Here is a 19,466-nt window from a genome sequence, read left to right as displayed (position 1 = left end):
ATCCAGGGGCAGTATCGTTCTACAGCTCAACATGGTAAAGCGGACGCACTTTCACGTCTTCCGATAGGCCCTGATACAGGCATCGACGCTTCTACTGCATCTTGTTGTCACTTCGATCTTCAGGATTATGCTTCAGTCCCTTCCTGTGAACGGTAGGAAACTTGCACAGGTGACTGAAGCTGGTTCAGATTTGAAGATTTTGCTAAAATACATTTTCACACCTTGGCCTCGCACATTGCTTAGCATAACGAACTCTGTAGTGCGCCGATACTTTGCACGTTGGCATAGCCTCGTTCTTCAGCAAGGAGTTTTTCTTGTTGGCCGGCCGGAGTGGCCGAGCGGTTCTAGGCGCTTCAGTCTGGAACCGCACGACCGCTGCGGTCGCAGGTTCGAATCCTGCCTCGGGCATGGATGTGTGTGTCGTCCTTAGGTTAGTTAGGTTTAAGTAGTTCTAAGTTCTAGGGGACTGATGACCTCTGATGTTAAGTCCCATAGTGCTCACAGCCATTTGAACCAGTTAGTCTTGTTCAAAATGACAGTGGACAGTCACGTGTGCTGATTCTCAAAGCTTTGCAAAAAGAAATGTTGCACTTACTTCACCAAGGACACTGGGGGATCATTCGTACGAAACAGTTAGCGCTTCGACACTGTACTTGGCATGGTGTGGACACCAAATAGAACAGGTGACGTCACAAATTCAGGCATGTGTGGAAAATCGCTCCGCCACAAAAATTCTCTGCTTGGCCTAAGTCGCAATCACCATGGCAACGTGTGCACATAGACTTTGTGGGACCTTTTTGGAACACTCGTTGGTTGATTGTGGTAGACGCTTATAGCAAGTTTCCTTTTGCTGCGCCAATAAACTCGAGAATGTCACGTACCACAATTCAGATATTGTCCTCTACTTTTTTCCTCAAAGGTTTGCCTGAAGTCATAGTGTCGGACAACGGCCCTCAGTTCACGTCAAATGAATTTTGAAACATTTTGTGAACGCAATGGCATACTACATCTAACTAGTGCACTGTTCCATCCACAGTCCAACGGCGAAGTTTTGTCAGAACGTTCAAGCAGCAGATGACTAAACTTCACACCGAACACACCAGGATTCAAACATTGCAACTGTTTCTCACGTTCTATCGTTCGCATCCATGAGTTCGACCATCGCCGGCCGAATTGCTTCACGGCCGCCGCCATCGGACACTACTCCACCTGCTCCACCCTCCTCAGCATCCGGCGCCGAAGGAAGGCCGCAAGTATCGCTCCGCGCCGCATGATATTGTGTTTTACAGGGTTTTTAGAGGCAGCAGACGGTGGGTGCGAGGCGAGATCCTTCGTTGACTTGGCACATGCGTGTATTTCATTTCAGACCCAGACGGATTGCAGCGCCGCCATCACGCCACTGTCATGTGCATGGTGATCCTTCTGTGTCTCTTCCCCCAGATTCAAGGATCCCGGGGACAGGCCGGCCATAGCAGCCGCCAGAGGGTGTCATCACGACACCATGGGACGACCCTGTGGAGACGGAGTCTTCATCTCCTGCACCTCCTCTCGTCCTATCGATGGAGCTGGACCCGCCCATGCCGCAGCAGCCGACACTTTCTACATTTTATGGGCCTCAGGAGGTGGACGTGTACCCTTCTGGGGGACGTTTCCTCCAGAGCGAAGGCCAGATGGTACGACCGGAAGCCTGATGTCACCTGCAGCCACAGCTTCCGGTCCAGCGCAGCGTCCATGATGCTGCCTCCCTTCTCCTTGTCGAGCTCCTTACGACGACTGTTGGTCGCTTTTGGGAGGGGAGGGGGGGGGTTGGGGGAGGAATGTTCTAGCGTAAAGTCAAGCGCCGGAACGCCAATCGGAAACGAGAGAGCACAGAGGGCCGTGAAGAAGACGTCAGCCAATTGCACGCTGACCGACCCCTCTCTAGGACGACAACGCGACAGCAGCGGCCTCTTGTGAAGAGGACATAAGCGCCGCGCCGACTAGTCGCGACCACATCTACAGTAGCATCAAGGTTAGGTAGTTTAAGACCAGCGACTTAGGAATTGTACACGCTGAAGAGATTTCTTATTTTGTTTGTCGCACTTTGCTTGCGGCTCGTCTGTGTAAATACAGAGTTAAGTTTTGTAATCATTTCCTTTTGTAATAAAATTCATTAATACGATCTGCTTGGATGTTGTCTAGCGATCCGAGAAGGTGGGATTCAACACAGAGAGAAAACAGCTGGCTTTAAAATTAATTATGTTTATGAAACCTATTCAGATTTTCACAAATCAGGTAACTTAACTGAAAATAAATTATAACGTTAGAATGATTATAATTTTACAATTACATTACAGATATAGGATGGCAATTTTATTGTTCCAGTAGCTGACAGGGGAAGAGAGTAGCTAACAGGTATGCAAAACTATATAAAACATGACGCTAATACCACCAAGACCCACTGTGGGGTATTGGTTCCAACGTTTGATTCCTATTATGGAATACTAACATGACGAAAGATACCCGTCTACTCCTTGCCACTTCAGAGAACAAAAATAAAATTAGCTTTTAGGTTCTTTGGCACAGAGAGTATTAAGTGCAGAACAGGGAATCAGTGATCATAAGGCCGTTGCAGCATCCCTGAATATGGAAGTTAATAGGAATATAAAAAAAGGGAGGAAGGTTTATCTGTTTAGCAAGAATAATAGAAGGCAGATTTCAGACTACCTAACAGATCAAAACTAAAAGTTCTGTTCCTACACTGACAATGTTGAGTGTTTATGGAAAAAGTTCAAGGTAATCGTAAAATGCGTTTTAGACAGGCACGTGCCGAGTAAAACTGTGAGGGACGGGAAAAACCCACCGTGGTTCAACAACAAAGTTAGGAAACTATTGCGAAAGCAAAGAGAGCTTCACTCCAAGTTTAAACGCAGCCAAAACCTCTCAGACAAACAGAAGCTAAACGGTGTCAAAGTTAGCGTAAGGAGGGCTATGCGTGAAGCGTTCAGTGAATTCGAAAGTAAAATACTAGGTACCGACTTGACAGAAAATTCTAGGAAGTTCTAGTCTTACGTTAAATCAGTAAGTGGCTCGAAACAGCATATCCAGACACTTCGGGATGATGATGGCATTGAAACAGAGGATAACACGCGAAAAGCTGAAGTACTAAACACCTTTTTCCAAATCTGTTTCACAGAGGAAGACCGCACTGGAGTTCCTTCTCTAATTCCTCGCACAAACGAAAAAATGGCTGACATCGAAATAAGTGTCCAAGGAATAGAAAAGCAACTGGAATCACTCAACAGAGGAAAGGCCACTGGACCTGACGGGATACCAATTCGATTCTACACAGAGTACGCGAAAGAACTTGCCCCCTTCTAACAGCCGTGTACCGCAAGTCTCTAGAGGAACGGAAGGTTCCAAATGATTGGAAAAGAGCACAGGTAGTCCCAGTCTTCAAGAAGGGTCGTCGAGCAGATGCACAAAACTATAGACTTATATCTCTGACGTCGATCTGTTGTAGAATTTTAGAACATGTTTTTTGCTCGTGTATCATGTCGGTTTTGGAAACCCAGATTCTACTCTGTAAGAATCAACATGGATTCCGGAAACAGCGATCGTGTGAGACCCAACTCGCTTTATTTGTTCATGAGACCCAGAAAATATTAGATACAGGCTCCCAGGTAGGTGCTATTTTTCTTGACTTCCGGAAGGCGTTCGATACAGTTCCACTTTGTCGCCTGATAAACAAAGTAAGAGCCTACGGAATATCAGACAAGCTGTGTGGCTGAATTGAAGAGTTTTTAGCAAACAGAACACAGCATGTTGTTATCAACGGAGAGATGTCTACAGACGTTAAAGTAACCTCTGGCGTGCCACAGGGGAGTGTTATGGGACCATTGCTTTTCACAATATATATAAATGACGTAGTAGATAGTGTCGCAAGTTCCATGCGGCTGTTCGCGGATGATGCTGTAGTATACAGAGAAGTTGCAGCATTAGAAAATTGTAGCGAAATGCAGGAAGATCTGCAGCGGATAGGCACTTGGTGCAGGGAGTGGCAACTGACCCTTAACATAGACAAATGTAATGTATTGCGAATACATAGAAAGAAGGATCCTTTATTGTATGATTATATGATAGCGGAACAAACACTGGTAGCAGTTACTTCTGTAAAATATCTGGGAGTATGCGTGCGGAACGATTTGAAGTGGAATGATCATATAAAATTAATTGTTGGTAAGGCGGGTACCAGGTTGAGATTCATTGGGAGAGTCTTTAGAAAATGTAGTTCATCAACGAAGGAGGTGGCTTACAAAACACTCGTTCGACCTATACTTGAGTATTGCTCATCAGTGTGGGATCCGTACTAGATCGGGTTGACGGAGGAGATAGAGAAGATCCAAAGAAGAGCGGCGCGTTTCGTCACAGGGTTATTTGGTAACCGTAATAGCGTTACGGAGATGTTTAACAAACTCAAGTGGCAGACTCTGCAAGAGAGGCGCTCTGCATCGCGGTGTAGCTTGCTCGCCAGGTTTCGAGAGGGTGCGTTTCTGGATGAGGTATCGAATTTATTGCTTCCCCCTACTTATACCTCCCGAGGAGATCACGAATGTTAAATTAGAGAGATTAGAGCGAGCACGGAGGCTTTCAGACAGTCGTTCTTCCCGCGAACCTTACGCGACTGGAACAGGAAAGGGAGGTAATGACAGAGGCATGTAAAGTGCCCTCCGCCACACACCGTTTGGTGGCTTGCGGAGTATAAATGTAGATGCAGATGTAGAACTGCATCAGGATCCACTGCAAGTAGTATGACAGTTAGGCGGGAGGTGAGAAAACTTGGATTTCATGGTCAAGCGGCTGCTTGTAAGCCTTACATCACTCTGGTAAATGCCAAACGACACCTCGCTTGGTGTAAGGAGCGTAAACATTGGGCGATTGAACAATGGAAAAACGTTGTGTGGAGTGACGAATCACGGTACACAATGTGGCGATCCGATGGCAGGGTGTGGGTATGGCGAATGCCCAGTGAACGTCAACTGCCAGCGTGTGTAGTGCCAACAGTAAAATTAGGAGGCGGTGGTGTTATGGTTTGGTCGTGTTTTTCATCGAGGGGGCTTGAACTCCTTGTTGTTTTGCGTGGCGCTGTCACAACACAGGCCTACGTTTTAAGCATCTTATTACTTCCCGTTATTGAAGGGGAATTCGGGGATGGCAATTTCATCTTTCAAACGATCGAGCACCTGTTCATAACGCACGGCCTGTAGCGGAGTGGTTATACGACAATTACATCCCTGTAATGGACTGGCCTGCACAGAGTTCTGACCTGAATCCTATGGAACACCTTTGGGATGTTTTGGAAAGCCGACTTGGTGCCAGGCCTCACCGACCGACATCGATATTCCTCCCCAGTGCAGCACTCCGTGGAGATTGGGCTTCCATTCCCCAATAAACGTTGCAGCACTTGACTGAGCATAAGCCTGCGAGAGTGGAAGCTGTCATCAAGGCTAAGGGTGGGTCAACACCATATTGAATTCCAGTATTACCGATGGTGGGCGCCACGAACTTGTAAGTCATTTTCAGCCAGGTGTCCGGACACTTTTGATCACATGGTGTATGAACCATTTAATTACAGAAAGACGCCCTGTTAGCAGAACGGCGTTCCTCTCGCCACGGTGACGGTTTACGTCAGCAGCGCGGCCATACGCTATCTGGCAAGACGGGTGATTTTAGGGCAGTTCGCTGTGGACAGACATTTGGGTTTCTTCATCTCCGAAGTCGTGCGGGCACGTCGCTAATTACACTGCTTGAGAAGCACCCGGAAGGGAAGTTTCAAGGCCCTGAGAGGGTATATAATATTATTTCAGAGATAAAAAAGTCGAATCAAATTTACTTATCAGTATGACGCTAGAACCCTTCCGGTCACAAGTCGTGCACTATTTCTTTTGGGTAGGGGTTGATAAAATGGTTGTATCCTTTCCTGAGACAAACTGACCCTCAACCACTGTAAATGGTCCTCGATAGCCCAGATACTGGCACTGGGACCAAGTTGACGACCCTGGTGGTCCCAGGCAAGTACCGTTAGAGACAGATCTTGAGAATACCTCAGCATCATGCCGAAAGTTCATAGAGACACACGGCACGTGTGGACGAGCGTTAGCCTGCTAAAAAAATGCACCTGGACAGCGTCATATGAAAGATAATGCATGAGGACGCATGATGTCTGTGACACACCATTGTACCATCAGAGTTCCCTCAATCACTACGTGACCTGAAGCTACATCCGATGGCTCCTCACACCATGGCTCCAGGCGTAAAACCGCAGTGCCTCTCCAAAATATCGGAGCAATGGGCTCTCTGCCCAGGTCGCTAACACACGATAACGATGAAGATGGTCATCCAGGATGGTGCGGCACCACGATTCATCGCGGAACACAGTGCAATGACGTTCACCAGCAGTTCATGCTCCTCAGTCGTGGAATCAATCAAAATGCAGCCGTTTCTTTGCGTTAACGGCACTCTACGCTTGAGGCGGTAATTCTCCAGTCTGGTTGCTGCAGTCTCCAGCCAATGATGCTGGGATTTCTCTGCCAGTTATCGGACGCTAGACGCAGATACGAAGGGGCGGCGTTGTGTTTGATGCAGAGTACGGCGGTCTTACCTCGTGGCTGTCAGACAAGGTCAATCAGAACGATCCCATGTAGTCCAACACTGGGCTACTGTCACATCCGATATGTCCCACAAATCTGGACACTGTACTAATTAGCACGCTGGTCAAATGCAGACCTCTCTTATGAGGCGTCGCACGTGGCGTCTTCATCTCTTTCACAGTGCTCACTCAACGTCTGACGCTGTCCACACCCCTTATACAGTACACCCTACGAGATCTAATAACACAGAACGCAAACAACACACTTTCACTCTGGCAGCCTTCATACATCTGATATCGTGTCTGTCTGATTTGTTTACCCTTCAGACGACCCCCATCTTCGAAATGAAAATGCACCACTCTGTAGTTACCACATCATGTCAAAATGTTCCAAGGGACACACTATGGACATGAAACCTGCGGGTTGCATGCTCTCAATCTTAGTGAATACCTAAGAGACTTCAATGGACGAGAATGCGTGCCTGGGAACAATCTCCAGCAATCTCCCTGAGTCTGGACAGTGGTTAAGGTTCTTGAATCGGTGGTGTTACCAGTTACTTCACGACCCACAAAAGGTGTAGACATGCTACTTCCTCAGGGATGCATAAATCAAGACAATTGAACGGAGATTCGATGGCTAACCACAGCGTTACCTCTCTGAAAAGTGATTACAGAACTCCTTAGTGTTACGAAGACTAATGAAAGTGCAGGGGGATTTTATGACGCAGACAGGGAATCTGCTGGCAACTGGTACCTGGAGACCAGAGTAGAGTAGTCCGTACCTGGCACTGGCGGCAGGTGTGGCTGCTGCTCCACCCACTCCTTCAGCTGCTGTATCTCATCCGCAGACATCTGTAACACAGAGGAGACCAACTTGAGAAGAGAATATTTTGTTGTTTTGTCCAACTTGGTGTTTGGTGCACTCCAATGGACGTAAAAGCTCCTGTTGTTCAGTTGTGAACACTTGAAAATCGCCTAAGGGTCGAGACTGACAGAGGAGAAAAATTTTGAGCAATTTGTGTCGAGATTCAATAAAAAAGGAAAATAATTCAATGATTTAAAAGCAATGTTCGAAGGAACTATTGGCCGTTTACTAGGATTTATTAAAAACAATCCGAATTCACGGCATGAGGCCAGTTAGGTCTGTGGAGGAGAGCTGTGACCTTCGTCTCGAAGTACATTACATAAAACAAAGTCTTGATCACATGTTACCTTACTAAAACTCAGCACCCGTTTCGGCTTTGCAGCCATCATTGGATCTAAAAATCACAGGAGCCGAACATAGGTGCGTTGTCAGTACTTGATTACGCGCCTACGTGACGCTGCTTTACTTTTTAGATCTGATGATGGCTGCAAAGCCGAAACCGGTACTCAGTTTTAATACAGTAGCAAGTGACCAAGACTCTGACATACACAATACCATCCAAATTAATAAATTTTTACAGTAGGCGACCTTCAGACGTTACAGTTATTGTCTTTTAAAATACCAACTCCTTTCGTCCGACTGTCTAGGACACTTCCTTTATTTTTTGCTGGTGTTTATTCGAAAATGCAAGAATATGTGAGAAGTGCATAGTGTCTGTGCGATAGGGAAGCACCCGAGAGACTACATTTAGTCGAAATTCGTAGCATTCATATGAACGGTATTTTCAGGAAACGATTATGGTTCGCTGTCAGCTAAGGGAAATCCGTGACTTATCAGTTGCCATGTGCTCTAGTAAACACTCCTAAGAAAAACTGTTTCCAAAACAGGAGCTTTGTTTCCGACACACTTTGTACTTCCAACTCGATAAAAATCTGTAAACTAACTTAACAATAAACTTTGTTCAGACAAGGAAAGAACAAGCGTACGCCATTTCTTAACGGAAATAGGAAGGAAGCCTTGGGTATAACATCCTACTGACAGTAACTTATTGTAGAGCATGATCTGATCTCGATATGGATAAGAAATCAGCCGTGTCATATTCAAAGGCATCTATCCCGGCATTTATCTTTAAGGATTTAGGGAAATCACAAATGGCCTGAAGGGAATTTTGACCGTCTTTCTCTTCCTGAGGACTTCTTGTCGTGGAACACTTCTCGCACCCATCACTTCCTCTGTCAAGTGGTACATAAAAAACGTGCTGCCGAACCTCGCGGCCTTTGAGACAACTGACTCGATCACACTTACAGGTGTGAATCCAGTAGTGGGTTTGGACAACGATGAATCAAAGCTGACTCATTAATTGAAATATATTCTCAAGAAATTTTTACAAACAAAGATGAAAACGAATGTTAAGCTCTGAAGCCAAGAGGAAAGACAGCACTAGTATTCAATACCAGGTTCACTTGTGCTCAAGCATCGATTAAAAGTTACGCAGAAGGTGGCCGTCGGTTTTTTTTCTATGAGATCGCTTAGGTACTACGAACAGTAAACGTCATATTCGATTTTAAAGGGCTCTAGGTACTCCTGCAACTGGGTGTAGCCTTATAGACAGACTTTCGCCAACATGGTACCTATCGCTAGTTTTCCTGTGATAAACAGTGACTACGTGGGCGGTACATAGTGACTGCTCCAGGACACCAACAAAAACGAAGATGAGTTGTTATGCCAGGCCCTAATTGAAATCTCGATGCCAGAAAGAAAACAGCTGTCAGGGTAGTCACTCGTTTCTATTGCCACCATGAACGGCCGTTCATACGGTAAGTTACGTTCGTTTTACATGCGAGTTGTGGGGGAATTCGATAGATACGTTGGAATACCTGACTATTCATAATCACTGTCTCTCGTGAAGATATCACTGCGCCCCTGACGGCCTTCTACAAAGTAAGGGGCCTCTTTAACGGTCACAGCCATCTTGGTGACCATCACAAACTACAGCTTGAAAGGTGTTGCATTAAATATACCTGGCTCAGTGTTACCCCGCAACAGAGGGAATGATGACACGTAATTTCTGTGTGACTCTCCTCTGGGGGACACACAAAAAAATGGGGAGGTAGGCATTTTTTATTTTAATTATTATATTAATTTCCTTACAAAATGAAAGTAGTATCAAGCATAGCAGCACTATGTACTTAGAAAGAAGCGGCTTGCAATCCAACGTTAGCATTAATGATTGAAAATCAACAGCTGCTATAGTAGTGTAGTGAGATAACAACTGTCAGAGGAATAAGAATATAGCGTGATATACCATACTGTGCATCTCATGTAATTTTAATACTGAATATGGTGACAGCATTAGTTACTTTCTTACAAATGTAGTGCTAGGTCGGTGTCCAACAAGTCTGCCTGCCAGGGGGTCTCTTTAGAGATGTGGAGGAAGTTCTGTTGGCAGCGACTGAGCACACTGAGTACATTCGACTACAAGACTTGGCTCGTGTCGACTTGGCTCCTGCCGCCAGGATTCATAGGTCTTCCTAGCTTCCTACCGGCGGCTGGCTGATTTGGCGAAGAAAGATTGCTTCATTCGCAGGGCAGAAGCAGGGCTATCGTTTGGAGCATCGTTCCCGGAATCTATCGCGGCTCTCTCGTGTGGAGCGGAGTGGAAGGTCTAAACAAAAGACTCAGACGATTCTGCGACAGAATTGGATGCAATTTTCTCGACTTCCGCTAACGGGTGAAGAATTGTAGGGTTCCCCTTAGTAGGTCAGACGTGCACTACACGCAGGCTACGGCTAGTAGGGTAACAGAGTAAGTGTGGCGTTCACATGTTGCTGTTTTAGGATAGAGAAATCACTTCACAGGTCCCATAAGATACTCTTTGAGTCCAGGCGTCGTAGCATTCGTCATAACACATCGTAGAAAGAAAATACTAATGCAATATTAATTAAATGCAGGAGCATATAGGTCCTGGGACCAATCTCGATTATGAACGATAACAATGCCAACGTAGTACTAAGGTAAGAAAGCTGGTTGAAATAGCAATGAAATTCCAAACTCCGATTGGGATGTATATAACAAAGATAGGTTGAACCCTGGTGATGGAAGCGTATTTATAGCCACAAAAAGTACAATAATATCTAGTGAGATTATTACAGATTTGGAGTGCGATAATTTTGCTCAAGACTGGATCAGACGTGGTCATCGGACACTTTATAGACCCCCCGCCACAGTAACAGTAGTGACGGAACAGTTGAGGGGAAGCTTGGAGAATATTTCACGTAAATTTTCTGGTCATTTTGTAGTTTTAGGAGAAGATTCTAACCTACTAGCTACAGACAAAGAGACTCAAGTGATTAGGACGTGGAGTACGGATAGAGAAAAATGTGAAGTTGTTCTAAATGCTTTATCCGAAAATTACCATCAGTACTTAATGAAAGCACCGACACGGAAGCCAACATATTAGACCTGCTGCTGACAAACAAACTTAAATTTTTCGACTAAGCGTAGAGCTGGGAATCAGTGATCATAAGACATCGCTGAATACAACTGTAAATACGAATACAAAGAAAGGCAGGAGGATTTTTCTGCTTAGCAAGAGCGACAAGAAACAGATTTCAGATTACCTGAATGGTCAGCACGAAAATTTCATCTCCAGAAATAACAACGCTGAGCATCAATTAATGAAGCTCAAGAGTGTTGCACAACATGTGTTGGACAAATATGTGCTGAGCAACGTTATGAGCCAATGTTGTGAGGGTGAAAAAGATCCACCGTAGTTCGGCAGCTGTGTTAGAAAACTGATAAAGAAGCAGAGAGAGCTCCACTGCAAACTTAAACGTACCCAAAGTCTCAGAGATAAACAAAAACTAAATGAAACAAATAGGAGTGAAAGGAGCACCATGCATGAAGCGTTCAGGTAATTGGAAAGTAAAATTCTGCCAACCAACTTGACAGAAAATCCTAAGAAGTTTTTGTCTAATTTAAAAGGACAGAAGCCATCTGTCCAGATACTCTGTGACCATAATGGGACTGTAACATAAGACGGTTGAGAAAAGGCTGAAATATTAAACGTAATTTTCCAAAACTCTGTCACACAGGAAGATCGCACTGTAGTGCTTATTTTAAATTGTCACACGAACGAAAAAATGGCTGATATCGAGTAAAGTGATCATGGAACAGAAAAGCAACTGAAATCGCTGAACACAGGGAAGGTCACTCGACTTGACTGGTTACTAGTACGACTCTACCTAGAGTATACGATAGAATTTGCCCGTCTTCTATCAGCAGTGTCTTTGGTGGAGCGAAATGTTCCCGACAGTTGGACACAAGCACAGGTCATTCCAGGTTTCAAGAAGGGGCGTCAAGCAGAAGCACAAAACTATTACTGCCTTTTATCCATCAGTCAGATGCAAAATTTCGGAATATGTTTTATGCTCCCGTATTACGACATTTCTGGAGGCCGGAAGTCTAGGTAGAAACCAACATGGGTTCCGAAAACACCGATCGTGTGAAACCCAGCTCGCTCCGTTCGTCCAAGGGACACGGGAAGCGGTAGATACCGGCGCCCAGGTTGTTGCCGTGTTCCTTTATTTCCGGAAGGCATTCGATACAGTTCCACACTGTCACATAATGAAGAAAATACGAGTGACTGGATTGAGGAGTTTCTAGCACACAAAACATTTAGAAAGGAAAGATGTCTTCAGGCACAAATGTAAATTCGGATGTGCTCCAGGCGAGTGCTATAGACCCTTTACTTTTCATAATATATCATAGATAACGTTGGAAGTTCTATGAGACTTTTCGCAGTTGATGCTGTTGTGTACAAAGAAATTGCGACTCTTTAAAATTGTAGCGAAAAGCAGGAAGATCTGCAGAGGATCGATACTTGGTGCAGTGAGTGAAAAATTGACCGTCAACATACAGAAATAAATGTACAGCGAGTACATAGACAGAAAACCCCTTTATTGCATGATTACACGATTGTGCGACAATCACTGGAAGCAGTTACTTCCATAAAATATCTACTACGCATGTGGAGCGATTTCAAATCGAAATAGCATAAAATTAATCGAGGATAATTCAGACATCACTAAGATTCATTGGAAGAATCCTTAGGGAAATGCAGTCCCATCAACAAAGGAAGTGGCTTTCAAAACAGCTGGTCAACCAATACTTTAACACTGCTCGTCAGTATGGGAACCGTACCAGGTAGGACGGATAGAGGGAATAGTGAATATCCAAAGAAGAACAGGACATTTCGTTACGGATTTATTTAGTAAGCACGAAAGCGTCCCAGTAATGATCAATGAACTCTAGTTTCAGGCGCTCCAAGAGAGGCGTTCTGCATAATGGTGTGGTTTGTTGTTAAAGTTATGAGTGCATACGTTCATAGAAGAGGCCACAAACGTATTACTTCCTGCCATGTACGTATATATCGCGAAAGGCCCATGAAGATAAAATGAGACAGACTCGAGCCCACGTGGAAGCATCCGGCATACGATCTTCCCGTGAACTGTTTGTGACTGGAGCAGGAGGGAAAGGAGGAAAGGAGGGAAGTGACAGTGGTGCACAAAGTACCCTCCGCCACACACCGCAAGGTGGCTTGCGGAGTATAGACGTAGATGTAGATGTCATTGTAATTACCGTCTTCCGTTGTAAGTCGTGTATATTTCTACTGTCTATTGTCAAACCACAATTTATGGAAGATGTTTATATTTTATTAATAGGATTAAGTAGGAATAATTAATATCTGTCATTTTGGAAATAATTGTGCTAGCAGGGAATGTCTGCACCAAAGTATTGTTGGCGGGAGAGACCGCACATTGATATAATTTTAAAAAGGGCGGGAGAGACCGCGTACGGATACATTTTAAGAAAAGAGTGGGAAAGACCGCGCATTGATAGATTTTGTAATGGTAGCAGGGATAGTCTGCACCAGAAAGCATTGTTGGCGGGAGAGACCGCACTTTAGCGTTCGTAGGAAGTCAGCAGTAAGCGAGATATGAAGCGAGTCGGTAGCAGGTCTGAAGCGAGAGTTTGAGAGAAGCGGTGTGCCTGCCAGCCACCAGCTATGATTTACAAGAGATTATGAACGGATGTACAGAGACATCAGCTAACTATTATCATAAGATGAACTAATATTATTGAATTATTTTTTTGAGAAACTCAAGACTACTGAAGGCATGTTTGCGCAATGTTAGTTGTAAGATTATTGTAAAAAGTAAGTCCCATTTGAACGTTTGTAAAATCATTTCATTCAGAATATCATTAATTTTTGCCAGCAATATTGCATTACTGATTCTAATCCATCCCAAAAACCATCAACGTAAAACGTTGCAAAATTTTATTGTTGCCAAGAAAAAGTTTAACTATGAATTACGTAACTTTAGTCAAATTAATTAAAGAATAACGTCAGCTTAGCTATTAAAGAATAACGTAAGCTTTGGTAGTAAATACAGCCACTTATTATGACAGCCCACCAGCAGCCATAATAGAGTATAGTAAAACAGAGTAAGTATATTCATGTCGCAGTTCGATGTATCAGTCAGATGGCGATCCAGTAACAGTAAAAAAGATAAGGAACAGTTTTGGGTTATTGCAGGTAACGACTGAGGGCCACGACGACGACACATTCTATGTTTCGTCGAAATAATCAGAAAATCACTTTTAATAAGCAGGATCAAATTTGTATGCGAAGACTGAGAAAGAGAATTAATTTCAAAGGGAAGATTTCATTTGTTATTATTAAGCAAGAGATAGAAATCCTAAGGGAAGGTTTCATACATTATTGTAGAAGAGAAGGTTGCGTAACAAAAGAGATATAGAGAAGACGGGAAGGTTTCACCATTCACTAAGAAGAAGCTGGATATTGGGACATTTCGTTTGTTCCAGTGACAAACGTTTACTCTTCGGATCTCTGTTCCTGTTCCTCTGTTCCTTAGGTTTTATTAAAAGAATCTACAGAAATCCTATATTTAATGACTTACAATGTAACACCTGTTGTGATGTCCACAGCTCGTGGTCTAGCCGTTACCGTTCCTGCCTCTTGGCCCCGAGTTCACTTGTTCGATTCCCGGTCGGGTCGGATATTTTCTCTGCTCGGAGACTGGGTTTTGTGTTGTCATCATTTCATCATCGATGTGCAGGTAGACGAAGTGGCGTGAAGTAGAATGATTTGCACTAGGTGGGTACTCGCGGCCAATAACGTAGCACTATCATTTTATTTTTCATAACTTGTGATCTTACACTCGTCGCAGATGACGCAGTTATTAATGACAAAATGATGCAATCGAGACATGCTAGTAACAGTCGTTCAGATCTTGACAAAATGACAGTCCTTCCGGAGATGGGCATCGTTGCTCGAACAGGTTAAAGATTAACTAATTTTTGAACATTTCACCAAGAGAATTGTTTTTCCATCGTTCTAAAATCGTGAGGTGTAGCTCATATCTTACGTCCTGCGACATGTACAGCACGTTAGCTACCGGAGTGGTACGCAGATGTATTGGTGGCTCTGAAACTTTGCTTACCTCAGCTAAGTGCGCAGGACTTGGACAGCTGGGTGGGAGAGTGGTTCGCTAAGCGTTCTCGTGAGTAGCGACGGAGCGGCGGCCGCCTCCGGGAGGCCTTTATAAGGCGATTTGCCGCCCCCTCCAGGCACGCCGGCACCTCCAGGAGGCGACGGTCACGTGGCGTGGCGCGGCGCGCGCCTCCGCCGCCTCGGACACCCGACACTGCCTGGATCGCCCGCAAGGCCGCGAGGGCGCCAGGTTTTCTCCTGTCCTGCCTCCGTCTTTAAAGATTCCTTGTGGTCCGCAATGTGCCACGTGTTTCCCGTCTCTGGAAAATCTGTCCTCTCGCAACGCGACGACTGTTTCCATAACTGGCATAATATTATTACGAATCCGAGATTCGTTCACATTCGTACCTTGTACTACGGTCGGTTTTAGCGTTCCATAGCTTAGTCGTTTAAAAGGGAACCATTACAGCAATACTTCGTTGTCTGCCTGTCTGTCCGTTCCACTGTTTAAAGCCGCTTTTCTCAGGAACTGGTAAATGAATCAAACTGAAATTTATGTCGCATATCGAGGTAAACAGTCCCTTGGCGGTGAAACTGAATCATCTAAGTCAATGCAATCAAAAGATACGGATATTTATACCACATACTTTGATATTCGCAAACTCTCTCATTGTTCCTGATCTACTGAGTGATCAAAAAGTCAGTATACATTTGATAAACTGAATAAATCACGGAATGATGTAGATAGAGGTACAAATTGACACACATGCTTGGAATGACATGGGGTTTTATTAGAACCAAAAGAATACAAAAGTTCAAAAAATGTCGGACAGATGGCGCTTTATCTGATCAGAATAGCAATAATTAGCGTAACAAAGTAACACAAAGCAAAGATGATGTTCTTTACAGGAAATGCTCAAATGTCCACCATCATTCCTCAACAATAGCTAAAGTCGAGGAATAATTTGTGAACAGGCATTGTGTTATGGTGAGCACTGGCGTCGGATGTTGTCTTTCAGCATCCCTAGAGATGTCGGTCGATCACGATACACTTGCGACTTCAGGTAACCCCAAAGCCAATAATCGCACGGACTGAGGTCTGGGGACCTGGGAGGCCCATCATCACAAAAGTGGCGGCTGAGCACAAGATCATTACCAAACGACGCGCGCAAGAGATCTATCACTCGTCTAGGAATATGTGGTGTTTTCTTTGGTTCTAATAAAACCCATGTCATTCCAAGTATGTGTATCAATTTTTACATCTCTATCTACATTATTCCGTCGTTTATTAAGTTTTCAAATTTATACTGACTGTTTGATCACCCAGTATATTAACGACATAGGAGACAATCTGAGCAATCGTCTTAGATTGTTTGCAGATGATCCTGTCATTTACGGTCTTGTAAAGTCATCACATGATCAAAACGACTTGCAAAATGATTTAGATAAAATATCTGTGTGGTTCTAAAAGTCGCAATTGACCCTGAATAAGGAAAAGTGTGAAGTTATTCACATGAGTACTAAAAGAAATCAGCTAAATTTCGATTACGCGATAAGTCACACAAATCTGAAGGCTGTAAATTCAATTAAATACTTAGGGATTACAATTACAAATAATCTAAATTGGAACGATCACTTAGATAATATTGTGGGTAGAACAAACCGAAGACTGCAATTCATTGGCAGAACACTTAGAAGATGCAACAGGTCTTCTAAAGAGACTGCTTACACCACGCTTGTCCGCCCTATTCTGGAGTATTGCTGTGCGGTGTGGGATCCGCATCAGGTGGGACTGACGGATGACATCGAAAAAGTACAAAGAAGGGCAGCTCGTTTTGTATTATCGCGAAATTGGGGAGATAGTGTCACAGACATGATATGTAAATTGGAGTGGCAGATAATTAAAACAAAGGCGTTTTTCGTTGCGACGGGATCTTCTCATGAAATTTCAATCACCAGTTTTCTCCTCCGATTGCGAAAACATTCTGTTGCCCACCTACACAGGGAGAATGATCATCACAATAAAATAAGAGAAATCAGGGCTCGCACAGAAAAATTATGTGCTCATTTTTCCCGCGAGCTGTTCGAGAGTGGAACGGAAGAGAGACAGCTTGAAGGTGGTTCATTGAACCCTCTGCCAGGCACTTTATTGTGAATAGCAGAGTAACCACGTAGATGTAGACGTAGAAAACCTACAGGGTACTTCCAGTTGACCTAGAAACATGAACAATTGCAGGAAGTAAGTAACCAGGAATAACATAAACTTGCACAAGTTTCAAAATGACAACAAAATCTGGTGATGTTTCTCAATCGACAGCATTCCCTATTAATAGTGCATTAACATCGGCAGAACCTCTATATGTGAGCACGTGTTGTGATTCTCCAAGAAAGGTGGATAAATAAAAACAGAAATCAGAAAGTTAGTACGCGGAGTTGTACTTCGATACTACAACAGAGCAGACTGTCCGACAGCTTGAAAAACACAGGATGATCTCTGTGAAAACAATAATTATTTTGGTTCAGGGAGCTACGTTATTTGTGCTCTCCGTTCACTTGGTTTCTGATTCCGAAAGCGTAAAGACAAAAGAAAATTTCCATTGGAATACAAACCCATTGCTGCAGCAGGAACGATGTTCTGTGTTCAATGCAGTAATCGCGTTCAGAGGTCAATAGTTTTACGGTAGACTTCCATAAAACTTGAGTTTCATAAAATCATTCGCACAAATTCGTTCGCAATTTTGCTCGCCTTGAATGGAAATAGCGGCCTGAATCTACCTACGGTTACTTTTGTACAGCGTAATCAGCGATTTGAGTGATGTGTGCAGTGACGAATGGTCAGTAACAGATAAAATAAAAAATTTTCTCGTAAATAAAATGCGTTCATACGTGACACGATACAATAATGATATCTTAGATGTTGCCAAAACTAATTTCATAGTTTTTAACAAATTTCTCGCTGGAAGTTTCTACAAATTCTACGAAACGCAAATTCATCATCGATGAAATTTTATGTTGTAAAAGTGGCACAGTTTCATATTTCACAGTACTTTATTTTTTTTGTCTCGGAATACTGTTATGTTTTTACAAGAAAATATGTATCACTTGCGTCTATAAACTTTGAGAATATTCATACATATTTTTCAGTCCGACTGTGTCAGAGGTTCTGTTTTTCCCACAGGTTGTAGTAAAAAAATTATATGTCTAACATTTTTTTCTTAATATTTGAAATATGACCTTGAGATGAATATTCTACTGACGGCCGCTGTAATTGTATCAGACGGGCAGTTTGAATTTGCGTACGCAGGTGCCTCAGTGGCTGACTTCAATGATAATCAGTTCGAAAATGGCGCAGCGTATCTAATTGTTGTTCTACACAATCTACCCTGCGACAGCCTCACAAGGTTTTCAGACTGTTTCTGTCCACTCCGCGTGCAGAACAAAAGCGGTCTAGACGATAACTACGTCTTTGATGAACATTTACCGTCGAGAACAGTGTTCTGGGTTCCATTACTTAACCATCTGGACATAAATGTCTCACGACAGGTTATCGGACAACCAGTGAGAATTTGCTGCGCTTACTACTCTCTGTCAGCGTCCCACTAGTAAAGCTAACCTGGTAATGGTTTACAGAATTCTTATAATTGCAGATTGCATCTGTAGGTTGAGCTGTCTTTAAATTTCGGTGTTAACCCTCTGCTTCCTATTGTTGCATCGAATTAGTTGTGCCTGCAAATAGGGAAACCAATAAACAGCACCGCAAAGCAGGTTCCTGTCGCGATTTCCGGGACAATTCGTGTCAGAGAGCTACACACACTTATGGACGTTTGTCCCGTCAGAAACGGTGTCAATATTGAGTGACCACCTGTAGTGTGAGTTACAAATTTGGAGAGATGCTCTAGTCATCTACGTGTGTCCGTTTTCTGTATGTCTTGCCGTTTTTGCGCCGTCGTTTTGTCAAACCCTGGAGGTACACTCCTGGAAATTGAAATAAGAACACCGTGAATTCATTGTCCCAGGAAGGGGAAACTTTATTGACACATTCCTGGGGTCAGATACATCACATGATCACACTGACAGAACCACAGGCACATAGACACAGGCAACAGAGCATGCACAATGTCGGCACTAGTACAGTGTATATCCACCTTTCGCAGCAATGCAGGTTGCTATTCTCCCATGGAGACGATCGTAGAGATGCTGGATGTAGTCCTGTGGAACGGCTTGCCATGCCATTTCCAGCTGGCGCCTCAGTTGGACCAGCGTTCGTGCTGGACGTGCAGACCGCGTGAGACGACGCTTCATCCAGTCCCAAACATGCTCAATGGGGGACAGATCCGGAGATCTTGCTGGCCAGGGTAGTTGACTTACACCTTCTAGAGCACGTTGGGTGGCACGGGATACATGCGGACGTGCATTGTCCTGTTGGAACAGCAAGTTCCCTTGCCGGTCTAGGAATG

General features: G+C 44.0%; 1 protein-coding gene across 1 annotated transcript in view; it reads right to left on the bottom strand.

The window, feature by feature from the left end:
* The window catches only part of LOC126190860 (alpha-tocopherol transfer protein-like), a 92,716-nt gene extending 77,622 nt beyond the window's left edge, over positions 1 to 15,094 (bottom strand). The window contains exons 1-2 of the mRNA XM_049931455.1: positions 15,020 to 15,094; positions 7,411 to 7,480 (exon numbers count right to left, since the gene is read on the bottom strand). Of these exons, the coding sequence (XP_049787412.1) occupies positions 7,411 to 7,480 (70 nt within the window). The 5' untranslated portion in view covers positions 15,020 to 15,094. The remainder of the gene's footprint in view (positions 1 to 7,410; positions 7,481 to 15,019) is intronic.
* Between the last annotated feature and the right edge of the window lie 4,372 nt (positions 15,095 to 19,466).

Source organism: Schistocerca cancellata, chromosome 6 (assembly GCF_023864275.1).
Source record: "Schistocerca cancellata isolate TAMUIC-IGC-003103 chromosome 6, iqSchCanc2.1, whole genome shotgun sequence".
Lineage (NCBI taxonomy): Eukaryota > Metazoa > Arthropoda > Insecta > Orthoptera > Acrididae > Schistocerca > Schistocerca cancellata.
The sequence above is the reverse complement of the archived record's forward strand: the minus strand, read 5'-3'. Positions and strand labels throughout refer to the sequence as shown.